Source organism: Xenopus tropicalis, chromosome 3 (genome assembly GCF_000004195.4).
Source record: "Xenopus tropicalis strain Nigerian chromosome 3, UCB_Xtro_10.0, whole genome shotgun sequence".
Lineage (NCBI taxonomy): Eukaryota > Metazoa > Chordata > Amphibia > Anura > Pipidae > Xenopus > Xenopus tropicalis.
This window is the reverse complement of record NC_030679.2, coordinates 18,936,646-18,960,049: the sequence shown is the minus strand read 5'-3', so window position 1 is coordinate 18,960,049 and position 23,404 is coordinate 18,936,646. Positions and strand designations below refer to the sequence as shown.

Genomic DNA, 23,404 nt, shown 5'->3' with positions numbered 1-23,404 from the left:
AAACCCTTACAAGACTTTATCTACACACCAGAACAGTACGGGGAAGAGAAACTGGAACACTGCAACAGCTCATGATAATTGTAAGTGTCCCAGGCTTTGGGTTTTCTCATTTAGTTTACTTTTATTTCTTTATGATGGGCTATGGCATTAGCAAAGTGCAATCCAACTGTCTGATCCCACCATAGACCTTGTAAAGATAGTAATTCCACAGACTGACAGTAAGAATATAGTCACAAATTTTTATTGTAACCTTAGGTTTTGGTCATTAATCATGACCCAGGTTCCCAACAATTTGGGAAATGGGAATGACTGGAAACTTGCTAAATTTTCCTATTGTCCAATCAACGTAAATCATCCTACATGATGTATGATCACAATTTGTATTAAAATGACACAACAACAGCACAGTGTTTGGTCCAACATCGAAAATGGGACTTTTTTCACTTGCTCAATGTATCTCTTTATATATCTTGATATAATATTATTTGTATTACATTTCACAATCAATTAGCTAGTGAACAAAATCTTTTGGTTGCTAAAATGGGGCATAGTTATCAAAGGGAAAAAATTAAAAAAGGCAGTTCTCTACAAAATTCTATGAAACAAGTAAATCATGTGGGGGGGGGGTTGCAATTTTTTTTTAAATGCCACAAGGTGCAAATTTCAGGCACTTTAGACCAAAAAAGCTATGTAACTATGCAAAATGAAATGTTCTTTTTCATGCACAGTCAGGTGGGTCTGGCCACCCTTCACAACCCAGTCGTCTTGGACACGTAACCAGTGGGTTTAATTAATTTCTTATCTTCTTTCCATCTGTTTCTGGATTCAATTGATTCTTTGTTAAAATAACCTAAATAAAATAATAGCCTAAGGTGAGACCCTCTAAGACAAGAGGCCCCTGGCTACATGCCCGGCATTAAAATGCCTCAAAGCTCCAACCATTAAAAAAAAAAAAAAAAAAAAAGAGCACTGGAATTTTATACTCCGGTATCTTGTTTATATTCATCTGTAGAACAGAGTGGAAGAAGTGATGAGGTATGCTGGCAAAACAAGGCACTTTTATACATAAGCAATGAATGTTATATAATAGAAATGTGCTTTACACAAACAATAGTAGTTTTAAAGGAAGAAAAGCAAAGACCTTTAGACTATAAAAATGTGCTTTATCATTTCACTATAGTTTTGAATACCAAAATAATAGTGTGCGTTGGGGAGAGGGTTCCTCAGTTGTTTCTAAGGGCTCTGGCACACGGGGGAGATTAGTCACCCGCGATTAACTCCCTGTTCGCGGGCGACTAATCTCCCCGAGTTGCCTACCCCTGCCATCCCACCAGCGAACATGTAAGTCGCCGGCGGGATGGCAGACGCGGCGGGGCGATTTGCGGAAATCGCCGAAAAAGCCTCGCGTAAGTATATGTGAAGTTGATGATATGTTGATTACAGATCAAGGCTTTTAATTGTTTGTTTCTGAATAGTGACAGAACTCATTAACAAAGTAGACACTGTTTTTTCAAAATCCATTGTTTACATTTGTATTTATAGTTTTCTTGTGTTGTTGCATTATAGAGTTGTAATGTTACAGCTGTGAAATCTGTTATGGTTTAAGCCCCCTTGAACTTTTTTATAGGAAATCATTGGTGTATCAGTTATTCCGCCACAGTCCAGAAAATATCTAGGACAACATGGTGTGTACCCTAAACCTCATCTTAACTCACCTAGATTTTTAGGTGTATCTAAGAGAGCAAATATGCTTTCTACCCAATTACAACTTATTTATGCTTTAGGTTGGTACTGTTCCAGGCTCATAGGGGTGTCAGTCCGAGGGGGTATCTAGGACAGAAAATTAACATATGTCACCTTCATTGTCCTTCAAGATGAGCCCCACAGTTTGGAGTCTCTGTGTTAAAATATAGGTTTGATATGTATGCAGCAGAGTTGCTAAAGGTCGTAATAACTTTTAATTATGCAATTTGTCCCCCACTTAAAGAAATACTGACACCAGAAATTAAGCATTTTTACATCTATTATAACATTGCCTTTGCATGCTATTTGCAATTATGCCTTAAAAGTATTTGCCTGATGTTGTTACATTACCTATTTGTTCCCCTATATTCCTTTATAAGGGGGCTGCCATATTTGTGCTCCAGTAGTCTGTTAGCTTTAGAAGCTATAACTGACAGGTTGAGAAGGGACAGTCAGGTTGGCAAAACAGTCAGGTTTAGGATCTTCAAGTAACAATTACTTACAAAAGCAGCCCTATCAGTGAAAAATGATCAACATGACTCATAGATACACAGTCATATTTTGTATTTGTGAGTAGTCTTTTAGCGTCAGGATCACTTTAAGGTTAAATGTTGCGCAACAGTATAACTGGCATGCAAAACTAAAAGCCTTCTATGAGAAAAGTTCCCTTCTATGGGCATTTCAACACATTTACTACAATTTTTCTAAGCTCCCTGCCAAACGGTGGCATTTGTTCACAAGATTCCATGCATTCTCACCCAGGTCAGATTAAGATTTCCTACAGCTTTTAATCATTTCATTTGTTTCAAGATGAATGGATTTACAAAACTAATTTTCAAAACTTTGAGCATACGTCTTACTTATATACATACAGCAATGCCTCTTTCTATTACATATTAGCATTATTTCTCTAGAAGCCATGGAGCTCAGCTTATATTACCTTGAGCTGCTGACTGTAGAGGGGTAATGCCAGAAAATATGTGCTCTTTTTTCAAGAAACTAACAATAAACAGTGGCAATGCAGTGATTAGTTTGATAAGTGATATTTACTTCACTGTTTATGGTTTATCTATTCAATACGTTGGGTAAAAAATACCCCACAGTGTTAGTGGCAAAGGCCATGTGTCAAAGTGACAATACCAGTATATATTAACTTAACGTTTTCTATGAAGGTACATTTCACGCATTTTGTAATTTTTCCCATGGGAGTTGCCTCTGTTAATGGTTGAACTGTAAACATTTTAATCATCTTTTAACACTAAAGGGCAGATTTACTAAAACCCTAACAATGTCAAACATTTACAAAAAAGCCTTAACTGGGAAAAGGCGCAATTTTTTTGAATTGTCACACCGAAACCTCTACTTTTTCAAATTGTCACAAAAACAAAACAAAACTGTCAGTCGGAAAACCTCTAAAGTTTGGAAGCAAAAAAGGATTCTCCAGGGGAGGGAAGAGACATCTGCTATTGACTTCTACATAATCTTGGCAAGTTTTGTTGCATAGTAAATATCAAAAAAGTTGTGCCTTTTTTGTAACTTTTATCGCTAAAAAAAATCTGAATCAGAAAAAAAATACAACCGTTAGTAAATGGCCCCCTGATAGTTAATTCAGTCCTCTAACTGGCGACAGGATGGTTCTAGTCCTGCACACTCACATTGTAGGTGCTTGTAACTAGATAATCTAGTAACCATGGACAAAAAAGTTTTACATTAGTGTAACCTTTTTATGAGCCAATGAGGAGCCCATAACAAACTCCACTAATGAATGAACTAATGAATTCCCGCTACCACTGAGCTAGACTGAATGGAAAGGATAAGTGACTACCAAAAGAATTATCTCCAGCAGAAATGGTTTGAACTTCATTTTTATTTCAACAAGTCAGCCACATGTTAATGGTCTATATGAATTTAGCTTTAGTACTTGATTATGTACCATGATTAATAGTGGTCATGGCCAGCTTGCTCTGTTCTAACTGGTTATTTAAATAACACTTTTTTGGGTTGCCATTTTGAACCCTTACAACCTTTCAGCGAACTGGTTTTATGGGTATGGTGTTTCGCGTGTTATTTGTATACCACTTTGTTGGGCCAGATTTAAAATGTTTAGCTCTCACCCTTAAGCTAAGTGGTCAATGACGTTTGTTTGGGTGAGTCCTCTTGGAACAGGCAGATTTTGGGGGTTGAGGGGCAGCAGGAGAGCATATGGGTATTTGGCTCTTGCTGTATATGCGATCACATGCAGAAACACCTCATTCAGGATGTTATTGAGTTCATGCTATGGTGAATGGTCAGGACAGTTTCATAGTAAGCATATTGTAAGTATATTGTAAAAAAATGGGCCAATCTTGAACACAGCACAACATTTAACTCCAGTATTATTTTTATGTTTGTTGAGCATTGTGCATAGCTTGAAGAATTTACTTTAGAATACGGCCTATTCCAATACAGCCACTATAATGGCTGGTATATTAGGCACTTGTTTGTCAAACTCTAAGTGCTACCTCTTTTTAAGTTCAGGTGACGCTTGAGTGTTCTTCTTTCTCCTATAAAACAGCTTTGGTCTTTAGATTTAATACAAGAATAGAGAGTACAACACTCCAGATTTACAGCTGCGTTTGACTATACACCAAATGTAAAAAGGTGATTTCCAGGAGGGTTTTGGCCATGCCCTTAGAACACCCCGGCCAAGCCTGAAACACCTGGCCACGCCCAGTTTATATCATGAGCATGCTCACAGTGGTTGGGAGGTCTGTGTAACATGACATATAAGGGGTCAATTATTATGTATAGGTGTTGCAAGATGCAATCTGCTATGTTTTGTCAGCCTTGCTCTCTGACCTGAAAAATACATGAGGGGTGGGGGAGGTCCAAAGGTGTCCTCACCTACAACCTCCGAAATGTCTGTTAACAAGTGCATCATTGTGTCATGCCAGTTAGAGGGTTGCTAACATGGGCAGGCTGCAACATGGAGCTAGGGTAAAGATTGAGGCAGAAAGATAGATGGCAGCCCCCAGCATGCTTTAAACATTGGTAATATGTTGTAGTATACTGGGCAGTATAGTCCAGCAACATTTGAGTAAAGCGACACTGGATTAATCATATTTCTTCTACCTGATCAACACTCTGGGGCCAATTCATTAAAGTATGATTGAGTCCGAATGCTAAAATTTTTTATTTTTTCTAAGTTTTAAAACTGTGCATATTTTCTACAATACTTTTGTTAATTTCTGCAACTTTTTAGTGCTTTGCGTCAATTTGTGAGACAAAATCGTATTTGTCACAATGAGTACGAAAGTTTTGGAATTCATTCAAGTTTCGGTATCATGACTTTCCTTTGGCCGGTTGGAGCTGCAGAGCGCCATTGAGCCCTATGGGAGACTTTCCTTGGGCCGGGTTGGAGCTGCAGAGTGCCATTGAGCCCTATGGGAGACTTTCCTTGGGCCAGGTTGGAGCTGCAGAGTGCCATTGAGCCCTATGGGAGACTTTCCTTGGGCCGGGTTGGAGCTGCAGAGTGCCATTGAGCCCTATGGGAGACTTTCCTTGGGCCGGGTTGGAGCTGCAGAGTGCCATTGAGTCCTATGGGAGGCTTCCAAAATCATGAACATGAATGAATTTTTTGCAATCGTACTTCTTAAGATCCGATATTCGGACTTTGATAAATCAGCCCCCAAGTCTGCACTTCTGTTTCTCAGTGGAGAATCCTCTTAGATCTCTAACTAGTTTGTCATAGTAACCAACAAAAATGTATCAGTATTTCACCTTAGATGGCACCATGAATTTCTTGTTTTACAAAAAGAGAATTATAACTAGCAATGAGCGAATCTGTCTGAAACTTCTGAAAAATTAGCGAAATGCAGCTATGACCTTTTCTTGAAGTGACCCCGACTTTTTTGACGCAACCATGACTTTTTTTGAAGCAACCACAAGACTTTTTTTGCCATTGGTAAAATGTGGATTTTTAAGTGAATCCATGCCTGGTGAAAAAAATCACTCATCACTAATAATAATAATGCTGGCACTTTTCTTTTTTAGCTAGATAAGATTGCCAGTGATCTATAGGTTCTTCAGCTTAGTCTCATAGATCTGTCCACTTATAAAGACTTTTTTTTGTCCTGTTTATAAAATAGTTTACAGTTAGTAACAGTCTGTCCCAGACAAAAAGAAGAATGGGTTGCATTATGTAGTGTTGACAAGTGGAGTCGCAATCTAGAAGATGACTCTGGTACAGGTTCCCATGAGAAACCAAGCTAATCATCGTCCCGGCCTAAGAAAAGGTCAGATATGTTTAGCATGTCAAATGCTCTAACAGCTTTCCCCGTGCAGCACCAGCGATCATGTTTCATATTTGGGACATCGTTTTTCAAGCATTTTATTAATGTGAACATGGTTTTGATCCAGATAAATGAGTAGGATATCAGGGCTGCTTTATAACACTGTCATCCTGAGATTAGATATAAAGAACAGCGAATCTGACAAAATTTTGCTATCAGAACAAGACTTAATGGACTCGACCATATCACAAAACCACATTGGCAAGCTTTGGTTTTGTTAAAAAAACAACTAAAGATAGGATGGGTTGGGGGGATAGCTGCCTTACATAATTAGGTTTCTGGTGCAAGTTAAGAGCATTCTGTGGGAAAAAAGATAATTTCCCATGTTTTTGTATTTAATTTTTTTTTTTATTAAGCAGAGATGAATATTAGGGGTAGGGGAAGTATCTGCTGAAGGGTGGTAAAGCTCAGGTAGGGTTAAGTTTCAGAGGGTAAAATATCAACATAGTAACATAGTAACATAGTAACATAGTAAGTTGGGTTGAAAAAAGACATACGTCCATCAAGTTCAACCATAATGCCTATACCTAACCTGCCTAACTACAAGTTGATCCAGAGGAAGGCAAAAAACCCCATCTGAAGCCTCTCTAATTTGCCTCAGAGGGGAAAAAATTCCTTCCTGACTCCAAGATGGCAATCGGACCAGTCCCTGTATCAACTTGTACTAAGAGCTATCTCCCATAACCGTGTATTCCCTCACTTGCTAAGAATCCATCCAGCCCCTTCTTAAAGCTATATAATGTATCAGCCAGTACGACTGATTCGGGGAGGGAATTCCACAACTTCACAGCTCTCACTGTAAAAAATCCTTTCCGAATATTTAAATGGAACCTCCCTTCTTCTAAACGGAGTGGGTGCCCTCGTGTCCGTTGGAAGGACCTACTGGTAAATAAAACATTAGAGAGGTTATTATATGATCCCCTTATATATTTATACATAGTTATCATGTCACCTCTTAAGCGCCTCTTCTCCAGTGTAAACAGACCCAACTTGGCCAGTCTTTCTTCATAACTGAGACTTTCCATACCCTTTACCAGCTTAGTTGCCCTTCTCTGGACCCTCTCTAGCTCAATAATGTCCCGTTTGAGCACTGGAGACCAAAACTGAACAGCATATTCTAGATGGGGCCTTACCAGTGCTCTGTAAAGGGGAAGAATAACCCCCTCCTCCCGTGAATCTATACCCCTTTTAATACAGCTCAGAACCTTGTTTGCCCTTGCAGCTGCTGCCTGGCATTGCTTGCTACAGCCAAGTTTATTATCTACAAGGACTCCAAGATCCTTCTCCATTATGGATTTGCCTAGTGCAGTCCCATTAAGGTTATACGGGGCTTGCATATTTTTACATCCCAGGTGCATGACCTTACATTTATCCACATTAAATCTCATCTGCCACTTAGCTGCCCAGATTGCCAGTTGGTCAAGATCCTGCTGCAGGGATGTCACATCCTGGATAGAATTGACTGGTCTGCAGAGTTTTGTGTCATCTGCAAACACTGATACATTACTCATAATACCCTCCCCTAAGTCATTTATGAACAAATTAAACAAAAGTGGACCCAGTACAGAACCCTGAGGGACCCCACTGAGAACCTTACTCCAAGTAGAGAATGTGCCATTAAAAACCACCCTCTGTACCCGATCCTGTAGCCAGTTTTCTATCCATGTGCAAACGACTTCACTAAGACCAATAGACCTTAGCTTAGAAAGCAGTCGTTTGTGGGGAATATCCCCACACATATCCTTATAGCTATGGTTGAGTCATATGATGGGCGAAATAATTCGGCAGGCATGGATTCACGGCGTCATATTTTTGACGCACATGACATTTTTGCTGTTTCGCAAACAGGACAGATTCACTCATCACTAACAAAAGGCCATTTTCACTTAAATTTAGGATTATGACACATTTTAGGGGTTGTGTAATAAAAGACACTAAGTTTGCCCAGGCACAAATCAATAAGCAAGTAGTATTTACTGGTCACCTGTTTCAAAGCACACATCTTATTGGTTGCTATGGATTACTGCTCCTGGGCAAACTTACTGCCTTTTATTGCATATGTGGGTTAGTGTTTTGGAGACATTGTATTTCCTGCTTACAGTTCCCAATGACATCCATTAGTGCAGTGGCATGCAGTTTGTGGCATTCCGATGCTGTGCAGCCCTATACAGTAAATTTGTGCACAGAAGCACATGTTGGATCTTGTTAGGCTTCTGTTGAGGAACTTAGGTTTGTGTTGTCTCAAATCCTCAAAACACGAACAGAAAGCAAAGTCATAAAGGCTTGTTCTTTATAAATTCTGATGCAGAATGTACTAGTTTGTGTAGTACATGAGCAGAAAAGATATGGCTACCAATGCATGCATCTTATTAGGCAATTTTAAAGTGCTGTGGTGTTCTTGGTAAAGAAGCCAAAATGTAAGCTATAGTGTTTCCAGCCCAATTCTTTGTTGTGCTTTAGTTCTCCTTTGAGCTAGGTTGCCTTGCAAGGTTAGTTTCCCACCAGAGTACTATCTGCAAGGAATTTTTATACTGGGTTCTAATAAAATTTCCCTAGCATGTAAATATGATAGGGGCCCTACCACGCCAGTGAATTATGTATAATCTCAGTAAAGTGCTTCAAAATATTGTAAAGCTATATTAATAAAATACACTAAAAATACTGTGAAGCATTCCATTTACACCCTACAGTTTATATTAATACAGTGCCATAAGAGTATACAAAAACATAACACACCCAGAGGTTCAATTAAAAATAAAAACATATTATTGCCAAAAAATTGAAGACACATTTGGAATGAAGTTTCTGCTTTAAAATGTGGGAGGTTGTAAAGAAGCCTCAAACAGTAGTAGTTAGTCTAAGCAAGTCTAAAGGGCCAGACTGAGCCACTAACACCTTCATATCAATAGATATAAATAATATATTCTCTTATATATGAAATACCTATAAGGTAAGATGCCAATAAGCAAACAGAAATAGTCAGGTGACTACCAGGAAATAAATTTCCCTAAAAGCAAGCACAAAAAGTGCCAATAACATTTAAATCAGTAAGTGGAACATTTGTTTCCAAACCACACAACTTTGTTTTCAAGTAAAATTAAATGCTTTTTTATTAACATTAGATAAAGGCAAAAGATAAGAAGAAAATATTACATGAAGTCATTTCTATTAGGGGTATGGAAAGCTACAGATAAAGTACACATTTTTGTGGGCAGTTTTATTATCTTTAACATATGCTCAATCCACAGAGCAGTGAAAGATTCTTTAAAAAGGATTAGTACAAGTCGAATTTGTCTTAGAGTAAGCCATTGGTCAATTCAGTGAAAAAGCTTTAGAGTGCAAGCCAGACCATGAGGAACCAAAAATGGAGTTGCTGGAGAGAGAATAGATGCAGGTTAAGCATGTTGGTAGATAAAGGAAGGAGTCTTTTGGGACAATAGGACTAATTTACCATTTATGGGGCAAAGTGCAAAAATTGTCACCTTGCACACTAATTCATGGGCTGTGTCCTGAAGTTCAGTACTTTGTGCTCTACAATGGAAAACAAAGGGCTGCTGAGTGTTAATCAGCACTGCATTCAGAGAGGGCAGGTGGTGGGGACCCCTAGCTTGCTTGTTATTCAGGCACACAAGCTAGTGAGCTCCTGATGGCCCTCGCTAGCCTGCCCCTATGTGCATAGTCTCTGTGCAGCTCAGTATTGCACCCCTTATTGCTGGTTGGTTACAGCTCTAATGTCCTTTCTAAGCTGTGCAATTGAAAATCTTGCACTAACGTCATTTTGTACATTGTAAATTCTCACATAAGTATTAAGAGGCAAGTGTTTTCCCTCCCTAAGTAGAAGAGATTATAATTTAAATGCGGATTAAAAATAGCAATCAAAATGTAGATGTTGAAATGGTTAGTAAAAACAGGGCAAAAGTAAGGTTAGATCAGTGGTACAGGCTATGAGGTTAGAAGTAACAAGAAGCATACATATGTTATCGAATAAAGCAGGATAAGGAGACAACATGGTTGAAATGTTTGTGCTGGTCAGAATAGTGCATGTGCTATGGATCAATGAGATGCAGCTGGAAAGTAAAATTGCTGTGGTGAGTCGAATATCCATTTTTCTATAGCTATCGGTGCAGGATCCATTACTATACAATGTAAACTGCTCTTACTCTGCTTCCCTGGAAGTCTGCATGCTTTTGCTAATTGTTTAGTAAAATAAACAGAAATTAAATAGACATACACATGCAAGTTATAAAACATGGTTTAAATATTAATACTAGATTATTATTATTATTATTATTATTATTATTATTATTATTATTATTATTATTATTATTATTATTATTATTATTATTATTTATATAGTACAGACTCAGATCCGGCATTAGACTGGCCCATTGTAGGACTTTCACTTTCCTTTTCTTGAGCACTCCAGTACCCTTATGTTTTGCTGAAACAGAACATTCAATGAAGCAAGCCCTGTCAGTCACCATATATGCAGCCTCTGCTAGAGGGACTCAAGGACAGAAAGATTAATGTTTGATAATGGTCTAGTCAAAGCCTCAATCTTAACCCAGTTAAGAATGTATGGCATGTTTTGAAAATAGAGGTGTAATTTAATTAACTTGGATTACCTGGAACAAGATGCCTGGAAGAATAGGCCAAGATCATTACCAAACAGTGTGCAAAACTGCTACATACTGAGGTTTTGGATGGAAGTCAGACTGTGAGGGATCAAGAATTGAATTACTGGAGAGAAAATAGGTGCATTTTTTAAGCATTTGAGGTGTAGAAAGGTCATATGGTACAATTGGACTCATTTCCCATGTATAGGGAAACATGCATTCTTTCTTTCTCATCTTGCCCATGAAACCTTGGGTTGTGCCCTAATGCTTAGTACTTTGTGATCCTAGAATGGAAAACAAAGGGCTGCACCACGGTCTAAATGCATTGCTGCCTGTGTTAATCAATACTACATGCAGACAGGGCAGGTAGTGGGTGGTGAGATGCCGCTAGCATGTATGTCATTAAGCTGCATAGCACTGGAGCACGGTGCATCCTTGAAATAACTAACTGAATGGCACTGGAGTATATGGTCATGAAGGTTTGCCAAGTGAATAAAAAGGAATGCTTTATGCCTAGACATATTATGGGTCATTTATGAATCTGGGTTCCGAGCATGCCTTTTTTTTTTTCTGCACTTTGCGCACTGTCTGGGGTATTGTAAATGAGTACTATATTTTATGAAAAGGATGAAAAGATGATTTGTGTCAAATGATCTTAATATTGTATGCCAGTAGGGGATCCTTGTCACAAGTTACCACTTCATTGCTTTTACCTCAATGGGGGTGGATCTTCTTCTTTGGATCTTTGCATTTACACATTTGCAGTATAACTTTCACTGGATCTTTGCAGATTTGGGTTTCCCTATGGTTTTGTAAAGAACAATCCTAATTATAAGATAAAAATAGAATGTATTTGGCCGTACCAGATGTGTTATGGGTGATTCTCTTGGGGACTGCAGGCGATATGGGAGATCCCACTGATAAGTGTGAATCTATATATGTTTATACACAGTAATTTATGCCTCTTGAATGTATAAATAACCAAGATATAATTATACTAGAGTATACCTACACATTAGTTGCTGAAAAAAGCAAAAACAATACTAATCAATAAAAATAGAACTAAGCTTTTGTATAGTTAGTCAAATATCTGTATAAATTACCAGGGGTATATTGTACATTGCAGGTTATTCCTGGAGGAAGTTCAGGGTCTGGAATAAAGAATGAATCCAAATTTCTGAAGAACATCTGAAGACAGGCTTAATTCACATGGGAAAAGAAGAATCTGTGGTGAGGCAAGAAACATTTATAGACTGTTGTTTTATATATAAATATATATGCATATCTACACCCCTGGAACAATGTGATTGATTTGGAATGGTTTGACCATTTTCCTGATGTTGCTGAATATTCCCAGGGCTTATCGTGCAAGCTGCTCATTAGATATTAGTGCAGCAACTTATGGGCTCGTTCCTTAATCATTAGCAGAATAACATTTCAGCTATTTTTATGGTTGTCCCACGAATAGCAGTGCTGCCTATTTTCAAGGTTTTTTTTTTGGCAGAACTTTGGCCAGTTTATTATGAATTACAGCAATTCAAACTGATGGGAATGGTGCTGTGTATGAAAAACAGTTTGACCTCACTTTAAAAGTAAACACCTGCCCCTGAATTTATAATCTATTTGAAGTTTGGGGGGATGACGTGACTTTATAGCAGTTACAATGAGTTAGCTTTGGAACAGAACTTGGCTTTTTTTCATTCAAAACCCCATGTCTTCTTTCCTACTCTTTATAAGGTTGATATCATCAAAATTAGTGTTTAATTTACAGAGTACTACTGATAATTTAATCAGTACAGGTATGGGACTGTATCCAGAATGTTTGAGACCCGTGGTTTTCTGCATAAGGGATCTTTCTGTAATTTAGATCCCCATACCTAAAAAATAATTAAATAAAAGGGATTCTGTCATGATTTTTATAGTATACTTTTTATTTTTTTTATATTTTTTACACTGTTTACGTAGCAAATAATTCACTCTACCATTTAAAATGTTATTCTTGAACCATAAATGTATTTTTAGCTGTAATATTGGTGTGTAGGTGCCATCTCAGTGCATTGTGCCTGAGTCTGAGCTTTCAGAAGGAGCTGGCCCTACACATTAGAACTGCTTTCAGGTAACCTATTGTTTCTCCTACTCCCATAACTGGAGGAGTCCCAAGTTGGACCTGGATTTCTTACTATTGAGTGCTATTGTGATATCTACTGGGAGCTGCTATCTTGCTCCCTTTTCATTGTTCTTCTGATTGGCTGCTGGGAGGGGGGGGATATCACTCCAACGTGCACAGTGTTGGAATGGGAACTCAGGGGCCCACCAGAAAACCTTGGACCCTAGGCCCACTTTCTAGACTATTTTTTCTCTTTTACTCACCCAACCTCTTTATTCTCCTAGGCTCTTTTGTTTACATGCTAGCATTTATTTTTCCACTTTCTTCCCATTTAAAAATAGGGAATAACAATGAAACAGGCCGAATGGTCAGGAGCAGGAGGGCCCACTTACACCTGGGCCCACCAGGAGTTTTCCTGGTATCCTGGTGGGCCAGTCCGACACTGAACGTGCAGCGCAGCAGTAAAGTGTGACTGAAGTTTATCAGAGCACAGGTCACATGTGGCACCCTGAGAAATAAAGAATATGTCTAGCCCCATGTGAAATTTCAAAATTAAATTAAAAAAAAATAATAATTTAATCCATTTCATTAGGTCATTAAAATATAATTTATGAAAGAATTGTTACAAATAATTAAACAAATTTCTTTAGTGAAATAATGAATACAATCATTTTAATTAAAGACACTGCTTTTATTTCTAAATTACAAATAAAAAATATAAATAAAGATAATCCCTTATTAAAGTAATATAATCATTCATTTAGATTGATTAATTAAGTATTTATGTAACCGTAATATACAAATAAATTTAGATAATCCCTTGCATTAAATAATGAAAAACGTTTTAAGGCAAAAACAAAGACTATTTTGTTGACAGAGTTGTACTGTATGGTTGGTAGCTTGTTGATTTGTTTATAGAGTCTCTTTATTGTGTAATAAATCACATACAATAGAACTGGTAATTGGTTGCTCTTGTTTTACACCTCACCTGATGGTGAAAATAAAGGTTGGCTGGTTAATAGCTCAGTTGAAGGACCCACATACTAAGATTGTACAGTTTATAAAAAATACTGAAAAACTGAGAGTAGTGATGGGCAAAATAATTGGCCAGGCATGAATTCACAGTGTATTTCCGCGTTACACCATTGATGGATTATTTCGTGTAAAGGGTGACATAATTCGCTGTTGAAAAGTTTGCAGAGAATCAAATCATTGTCGCCCGTGTCTAAAAATTGTCACCCGCGTAAAAAAAATTACACGTATCCAAAAAATGTTCGCGCACGTAAAAAAAATGACGCCCAGAAAAATTTTATTGCCGCGCAACATTTTTACCATTTCGCAAATTTTCTGCTGTGCATTTTCTGCTGTGTAAAGTGAATTCGCTGAAAAAACGGCATATAAAGCTGTGTAAAATATACGGAGTAAGAGTAAGATTCTCTGCACCCACCTATTATCAATATATATAGGACATTATGACATTCTGTGCATTAAGCTACCAAGAAATGGCCTCTCCTTTAAGCAGAGATCTTTAATTACTGAGGGCTAATTTAGTATAAGTTATATAGGTGCCTTTGCCATATTATACTCTAATGCAGTGCCATTATGAAGACCTTCTCGCTGGAGCTATTTGTGGTAGGACAGCCTCCGCATCCTCAAAATAGACTGGAAATCCCTGACGTGTGAGTAAGGAAGAAGAGAGAGCGGGGGATTCCGCTTTATAATTACCAAACACTAATTCCTCACCTAAAAAATCCTTTCAAGTCCATTATGGGATTTGACAGTACAGATAGGGAGCAATACTGAGAAAGCAAAACTCAGAGGGCACCACATGAATTCTAGCAGAAGAGGATTCTAGACAATTTTTTTTTGTTATAATGTTATAGTTATTTCAGTTCATTCACTCTAAGGGAAACTAAGATTGTCTTCACTTTGTATTTACAATTTATTTTTTCATTTGAAAAGTTTCTTGGATATGAGCCTGATTTTTCTAGGCTAAAGATGTTTAATCCTGATATATTGCGTTTGCTGGTTATCTGACAGCATTTGGTAAAGCCATATCAGAAGAACAGCATTTCCATCCCCTTTAAAAGAAATATGAATCTCCTATAAAGAAATCTGGTCTGCTTATGAAGTGTTGCAAATGTTGTTCCAGCCAATAGCTGTATTAGGAAGATCTTTAAAGTTTATCTGCTGCATTTCTTGCTCACAACCGAAACTGAAAGTATGACTATGAAGATTTTAATGCATCCAGGTCATGATATATCTAGTATTGGTAAATCTAAAGCATCTGGACTTGCTAAGTAATCATTGAAGATGTTTCACTACTCATCCGAGCAGCTTCTTCAGTTCAACTAACTGGTATGGGAAGTCCTCAGCATATAAACTCTTCCACTAATCCAATCACAATGGCACAGTCACTTGAACTGAAGAAGCTGCTTGGATGAGTAGTGCAACATCTTCACTAATTACTTAGCAAGTCCAGTTGCTTTAGATTTACTTATACTAGATAAAATTAAAAGAATTCAGGAAATTTCAGATATCTTACAGAGGCCTTTTAGAAACAGTAGAAATATGCAAGAAAGATAGGTAGTCTTGAAAGCCTTCAAGCTAAGCAGCTTCAACTTAAATCACAAGCACTAACTATACAATAACCAATCTCATTCCCACAAACCAATGAACTAATTCAGATTGATGGTGTCAGAGATGGTGTCTGTAGGGTGGCCATTCTAAATATACAATGGGAGTTAACCAAAAAAATTGCAAGGTCAATGACATATAAGCACAAGTAAAAGATGTATAGTGAAATGATCAGTGAGTTGGTTCTCATACAGAGAAAACTATGTTCCTTTGCAAACCCTATGTTAATGGCTCATACTTTATGGGACATATCCTTTATACTCTACTCTTCTTTTGCTTTAATCCATTGTTTTGCCAGCCACTTGTCATTTTTTAAGGGGTTTTTCTGCAGAAGGTCATATGGTATTAACTTTTTGCATGCCCATGTTTTTCACTGAAATCAGAATGTCTAAATTTGAGTTGTCCAATATCAAATAGATAATATCTATTGGTTCACATGTATTTGGTATAGAAAAATCTCTTTCTAATGGTAGTGTATTCTACTATTTTTCTGCCTTAATAATACTTGAGATCTTTTTGCATTCTGTGTGGGAAAAAAAGATTTCTCAAACTGTAATAGTGTTGGCAAAGGGCCTAAATGTTGCAAAAGTATTTCATGAATTTTGCTACTTTATGTATGATCTTTTCCTTGATGATATAGTGAGTCTATCACGTTAAGTGTAGTTTGTCCCAATGTTGTTCTCATTCTTGACATGAATGGCACCGGTAAATGATGTCAGGCAGCTTAGTATAAGGCCGAATTGCCTATAGCAGATTGTACAGGAATGTGGGCAGCAAAGGATAGAATGAGGGTTGTTGGCATTACTCCGAAGGCTGTGGTCAGTTGGGCATTTTTCTTATTAAATTAGAGCCCAGACGCAAGAGAGCATGAGATAAGGTCATTGAAGAACTTAAAAAACAACTGACAAAACAGAAAAGTGAATGTAAGAGTTAGATGTTTTTATATAAAGCCTTAAATGGATGGATTATCACAATTGTACTTACTGCAATAAGAAAAGGGGTAATTGTCTTGTCACTAAAAGGAACTTCCCAGGAATATTTACATGTCAGTGGAAAGACAAGGAGAGCCTGATTCAGGTGTCGCAATCATAGACCTAAAGCAATGTGCTAAGCAGCTACTAGTCATGTGATTATTGCCAACCTGTGAAGCAGCTGGGAAAGATATATTCCCTACTATGAAATTGTTCATTGATTGCACTTTCTGGTTTTTAGCTGAATACACTTGAGTAAACAGACAGATCATTGGGCCAGTTAGGGGGCTGTTTAGTGGGCCATTTAGGGGGCTATTTATTATGCTGTATAAAATGAAATTCACTCCAAAAATGGCATAAAAACCTGTGTAAAATAAATGGTGAATTTTGCTGTCCCAACGCTAGATTTTACGCCATTATTTCATGTAAGCAGAAGAAAAGACGGGTAAGACAATTACGCCATTTTTTTCACGCGAATTATGCCAATGTGTTTGTTGCCATTTTTTACACAACATAAATAGGTTGTTACATGCCTAGATCCAACAGCAGTCAATCTGACTGCTTATCATGAGGGAGGAAATTGAGTACATTCTACAGATGGTCTTATTTAGACTTATTTTAAATATTTTTACAAATTTAACCAACATATAAAATTTTAAATGCCACAGCTCCTACTAATTTGTAGTTACAACGTGTAGGGGCACAATCAGTCTGGTTAAAGTTGACAAACATTTTCTTCCACGAATGCCCAGTTTTTTACTGCACACAAATTATTTTGCCATGGCATCCATAGCAAAAAAATCTATACACCATGGAGAATTTCATGCTCTGTCTGACTGGCTGTCTGGTATTCAGCATTGTGGGTCTTGATTCTAATTCATACCCCCTGTAACTGACATTTACAGAAACACAAACTAGACCCAAGCAATGTGCTCATTATTGGAGGTGAAACGTGCCTTAAGGTGCCTATACACAGGAAGATTTGCTCTTTTGGAGAGGTCCGTATATCTTATCCTGATATACCCAGGAGATATTGGGCTAATTCGATCATTTGGCCCTAGGGCAGGCATAGGCGATGTTCGATTGAATACAGCGTCAAAGAGCCGATGTGGTCCCCAATTCGACCGGAAATCAGACGTACCTGATCGAGATCTGCCCAATTTTAGGTCAGGTATGGGTTGGGGTCACAAGTTGCAATAACCCAGCGCTAGGTTTCCTCTTGAAGTGGGCTTGAAGTGAAAATTTATGGTAGAGTAACAGCAGACTGTGCTTCTATGGTAAATTTGTGTAGATCTCTCTTCTTCTCATGTGATGGAGTTTTCTCATTGTAGTGGGAAGATGAACATTTTAGTCACTGGACAGCCAGAGCAGTTGGTGTAACTTTATTAAAAATTGTTTTAACCACATATATAGAAATACATCTTCTCTATGTCCTGGTGTGGAATCATTCAATAATTACTCAAAGAATATTTAGCTTCCACTTTCTAAGCTGGAAATAGGACAAGAATCAAGGTGCAAATTAAAAGCTGGGAATTATTTAATAAAAGTGGAAATTGATATTACAAGACAACATCATATAACGGGTTAGATTCTGACTTCATAAAGAACAATGTTGTGAGAAACATGTATTAATATGTATTAATATGGAGTCCAGTAAAGACACCTAATCTATATAAAGAATCATAAACACTGTAAAATTTGAATTTGCAAGTTTAGTTGTGTACAGCACATACCTACTGTATACAGGCAGAATATTTCCACTCATGTTCCTTAGAACAATTCACTAATCTGTTTATCTTCCCACCCCCTTCACAAACTTCTGTTTAATCGCAATATTAGACATATAGACAAAGAGAATTGGAAATAGAAAATAAAACATTAATTTTTTTCTTTCTTGGGGGAGTCATTGTTTTAAAATACTCCCTAACCCTATACTATCTGCATAACCCCGTAAGAGCTTATTTGATGGAATGCATATGGATATCAAAGAAGATTGCTATAACATTTTGAATATTGTTTGCCACGAGTCATAAAACGCTTCTTCATGGGGGTCAATCAATCAAATATTATACATTCTATATACATTTTAGGAGCGTATCTTGGGTTGTATTTTGTACGATGAACTTGGTATTTTGCTTACATTATAAATAAAAGGTTATTGTTATGTAGTTGACACAAATGCTGGGTAAGCAGTTATAATAAGGTAATAAGGACTAGGTACAGTGTAATGCAGAGTTTGTAACTGGTTTGGTCCTTCAGTGAGGCTAAAAGAGACAATACACACAATCATTTTATACTATATGAGCCCATAAAGTATTGTTGTACCAAAAAAAAATGAAGGGGAGCCAGAGTCCCTCTTTACTTCCTGATGTTCTGCTTGTATAACACACTAAGGTTACTGTAAAGTTTTTCTATCCAATACTATTGCAATCAGCTTTAAAAAAGGTGGATATAGTGCTGATAAGCGTGCGAGCAAGAAAAATTCTTATTTAAGAATCCTTTCAGATCAGTTGGGCCACTGACCCTTGAGAACTAGAAAAACTTTAATTGTGCTCTGTTTCATTGCGCCAACAATGAATTGTGCAATGTGCTCAACAAAAATATCTCTTTGGTTGCTCCCATTATGCTATAATCTTTGAAAATATGAGGCAGAATGATAGGAGTTGTAGTCCAGAAACATTTTAGTGGAGCAACACAACTATGTATTTGTCTGCAAAGAGCAGAACATGAATGTACCATTGTGCCAAAGCTTTAGGATCTACATTTCTGCCACATGGATAGCCAGGAACCTGGCATGGAAAAGGTTAATAAAGTGCAGTGAAAAATTATGGCAGAGAAATTATTGTAAGAGCCTCGCCAGGTATCTGATATACATTGGAATTTGGAGCTATGGATAAGCCAGAGGGTAAAGCTCATTAGTACAATGAACCCTATAGTTTGGCCTCTATTTATCTAGTATCTGCTAAATTTTAATTGAAAACAGAGAGAACAAATGAGAGAGATAGACTAAATAGAATGTTAAGCCTGGTTGCGTTTTACCCTCCTTATATCCCCTGCCAACTCTACTTCAGAGATGAGCCTCACTAGGTAGCTGAGATATATGGGAATTTGGAGCTAGGGAAAAGCCAGAGGGGGGAAACTCATTAGTACTATAAACCCTATGCGTAGGCCTCTATTTATATGCCAATTAAAATGCAGACTTTTGGACTTCCAAAAGGGTCCTACATTAGTGAATATAAATATTATATGTTAATCTGTTTAGTAAACACAATCCTATAGGTTAATATGTTAAATGAGGTACTAAATCCTGCTGCACTGCTCAACAAAACATTACTCAACTGTTGCTGGACTAGGTATCCAAGAACAGTGTAGCATATTATGAAGGTAAAGGCATGCTGGGGGTTGTAGCCCAGCAACATCAGGGTTGTATTCGTAAAACAATATTGCACAATAAAACATTAAAAAAAACAAAAAAAACTTTCCAGGTTTTTTTTTCCAATAGCTTGGTGGGCTCTGACCTTGTTGGGCCCTGCCACTTGCTCACAGTACATAATAAGTTAGGTTGAAAAAAGACGTACGTCCATCACGTTCAACCATAATGCCTATATATAACCTGCCTAACTACTAGTTGATTCAGAGGAAGGCAAAAAACCCCATCTGAAGCCTCTCTAATTTGTAGCAGAGGGGGAAAAATTCATTCCTGTCTCCAAGATGGCAATCGGACCAGTCCCTGGATCAACTTGTACTAACAGCTATCTTCCATAACCCTGTATTCCCTCACTTGCTAAAAAGCCACCCATCCCCTTCTTAAAACTATATAATGTATTAGCCAGTACAACTGATTCGGGGAGGGAATTCCACAGCTTCACAGCTCTCACAGTAAAAAATATTTTCCAAATATCTAAACAGAGCCTCCCTTCTTCTAAATGGAGTGGGTGCCCTCGAGTCTGTTGGAAGGACCTACTGGTAAATAAAGCATTAGAGAGGTTAATATATGATCCCCTTATATATTTATACATAAATATCATGTCACCTCTTAAGCATCTCTTCTCCAGTGTAGACTTCTCCACTGAGACTTTCCATACCCTTTACCAGCTTATTTGCCCTTCTCTGGACCCTAGACCAAAACTGAACAGCCTTAACAGCGCTCTATAAAGGGGAGAATAAAGGGGAGAATTCTCATTTTTGAATTTTGTTGTATTTTTCTGAAACTGCTATAGAAAATTAGGGGGTACAGTAGGACAGCATTATGTTTGGGTTTAGAACCCCTTTAACAGCAATGATCAGTGGTTATTTGAGAAATTAATATTTGTGTGTAAGCTTTATGAATTGTTTGAATAATGGATTCATCTAGGCACTTTGATGAACTTAACCAGCCCTGGTTTCCAGGATAATTTATGGTATAATATAAATTTGTTTAGCATATGGCATAGTGAAATAAAGGGCAGCATGAAGAATAAACAGCTCTTTGCTGTTGTGCAAATTAGTTCTTAACACCACTGAGTAAATAGTCAAATTATGTCACAAGAGTGATATTTATATTCACAAAAATGATATATTTCTTATATATTTTGTCTCCCCACAGATCTTACAGGTGAATAGGGTGATGTCCATCCTGTTTTGTGTGATGTTTCTTCCTTATCTTTGTGGCATCCACGCTACCAACATGGATAAAAGGAATTTGCCAGAAAACTCGATGAATTCTCTGTTTATTAAACTGATTCAAGCAGACCTTTTGAAAAACAAGTTTTCCAAGCAGACAGTTGATACCAAAGAAAACCATCAAAGTACCATACCAAAGCCAGAAATTCTTCTTGACTTGGATGGGGATGATAATATGAAACAAGACTTCCAACCTGTCATCTCATTAGAAGCAGAACTAGTAAAGCAGCAGAGGCAACGGCGCTATAAATCACCTAGGGTACTTCTGAGTGACAGCCTTCCTTTGGAACCTCCTCCCTTATACCTAATGGATGATTATATTGGGCATTCAACGGTGGTAAATAACAGAACCTCAAGGAGAAAAAGATTTGCAGAACATAAAAGCCATAGAGGTGAATATTCAGTTTGTGACAGTGAAAGTTTGTGGGTTACAGACAAATCGAATGCCATTGACATTCGAGGACACCAAGTAACTGTGTTGGGGGAAATTAAGACAGGAAATTCTCCAGTGAAACAATACTTTTATGAGACAAGGTGCAAAGAAGCAAGACCTGTCAAAAATGGCTGTCGTGGTATTGACGACAAACACTGGAATTCCCAATGTAAAACATCACAAACTTACGTGAGAGCATTGACTTCGGAAAATAACAAAATGGTGGGTTGGCGGTGGATAAGAATAGACACATCCTGCGTTTGTGCATTATCAAGAAAAATAGGGAGATCATAACTGCATTGTTTCAACCTATAAATTATTACTTTAAATTATATGATATGCATGTAGCATATAAATGTTTATATTGTTTTATATATTATAAGATGTTCTTATTTATTAAATTTCAGCAAACTTATATAAGCTTTATGCCCCCTCTTGAAACAAAAAAGAAAAGGAAAAAAAAGAAAGAGAAGAATCCTCTGCCTTCTCTTGGGCATTTTCGTAATTCCGGAAGAAATATGTTTAAGATTTTGCTGCAAGCAGTATATACTTCACTGTAAAACCAAAACCTTTGTGTGTCAGTATTTTTCCTCCAGTATTTTTCATGCCAGTGACTTTTTAAGCAAGCCTATTAAATCCAGTTATATCAGAGATGTATAAACTGTATGCACATTATATTCAATTTCAATATATTTTACCTCGAGAAAAAAAAGACATAATTTAAAATACCCTACAGATGAATGTTAACAAAGGAAAGACCCCCCCCCAACATTGTTCTACTGTGTTTTTGTTTTGTATATATAAGAATAGTTTTATCGACATAGCTTTTTATCTGAGACAGTGTTTCTAAAGCAATGTTTATGGTCCATTGATTTTTAGATTAGATTTTATTCTATCCAATTTGCTTTGTAATTGGTCATGTTACTGCCAACAACTTTTTCAACAACTCTGGTAGTAAAGTTATTTTGAACTTTTTATTTTATAGCCAAAATGGAAACGAATGGTGCTGGTAATTCAACATCACAATATAAAAGGTTTTTTTTTTTTTTATTAACGTTTCGTTATATTTGGTCTGAAACTTCCATCTATGATGTATTGCTAAAATATTCCTACCTTAAGTAAAGGGAAAAAGTCTTTTATCCAGTATATAAATGACAGTCACTGAATAAAATGTGTCAATAATATATTTCAGTTTTGTAAATCTCAGATTATTAAAGCGTTATGTTCGCATTGTTGTATGTACCCTTTCAAATTTTGAGATTTGATTTTTTTTCTTTTAAGTGCACATTCGAGATTTGCAAGTTTTTGAACTAAAAATAGCTAGAAAATTATATTTTTAATATATCTACTTACAGTACATAGTAAGTTAGGTTGAAAAAAGACACACGTCCATATAACCAGCCTAACTGCTAGTTGATCCAGAGGAAGGTAAAAAAAACCCGATTTGAAGCCTCTCTAATTTGCCGCAGAGGGGTAAAAAATTCCTTCCTGACTCCAAGATGGCAATCGGACCAGTCCCTGGATCAATTTGTACTAAGAGCTATCTCCCATAACCCTGTATTCCCTCACTTGTACTGAGAGCTATCTCCCATAACCCTGTATTCCATCACTTGCTAAGAAGCCATCCAGCCCCTTCTTGAAGCTATATCATCCAGTACGACTCCATGAATTCTTGTCAATGAACAAGATTCCCCCAAACTTTCCAATTTGCTGGATCTCTCTCTCTCTCTCTCTCTCTCTCTCTCTCTTTCTCTCTCTCTCTATATATATATATATATATATATATATATCTCCAAATAGATTTCTCCCAAAAAATAACCCTTATCAGTGAATCATACATGAAGTTGACCCTCACATGCCCATCAATGACGCCTACATGATATAGAATATGTGCATGCTCAAAT

At 37.2% G+C, this 23,404-nt stretch overlaps 1 protein-coding gene across 6 annotated transcripts in view; it reads left to right on the top strand.

The window, feature by feature from the left end:
• Positions 1-22,747, top strand: part of ntf3 (neurotrophin 3) — a 40,890-nt gene extending 18,143 nt beyond the window's left edge. For 3 of the 6 annotated variants that reach the window (XM_012959007.3, XM_012959008.3, XM_012959009.2), the window contains exons 2-3: positions 11,817-11,920; positions 20,991-22,747. In XM_012959007.3, the coding sequence (XP_012814461.1) occupies positions 11,900-11,920; positions 20,991-21,794 (825 nt within the window). In that variant the 5' untranslated portion in view covers positions 11,817-11,899 and the 3' untranslated portion in view covers positions 21,795-22,747. The remainder of the gene's footprint in view (positions 1-11,816; positions 11,921-20,990) is intronic. The other 3 variants (XM_012959011.3, XM_031897933.1, NM_001016370.2) reach the window with 2 other exon arrangements.
• Positions 22,748-23,404: the final 657 nt, after the last annotated feature.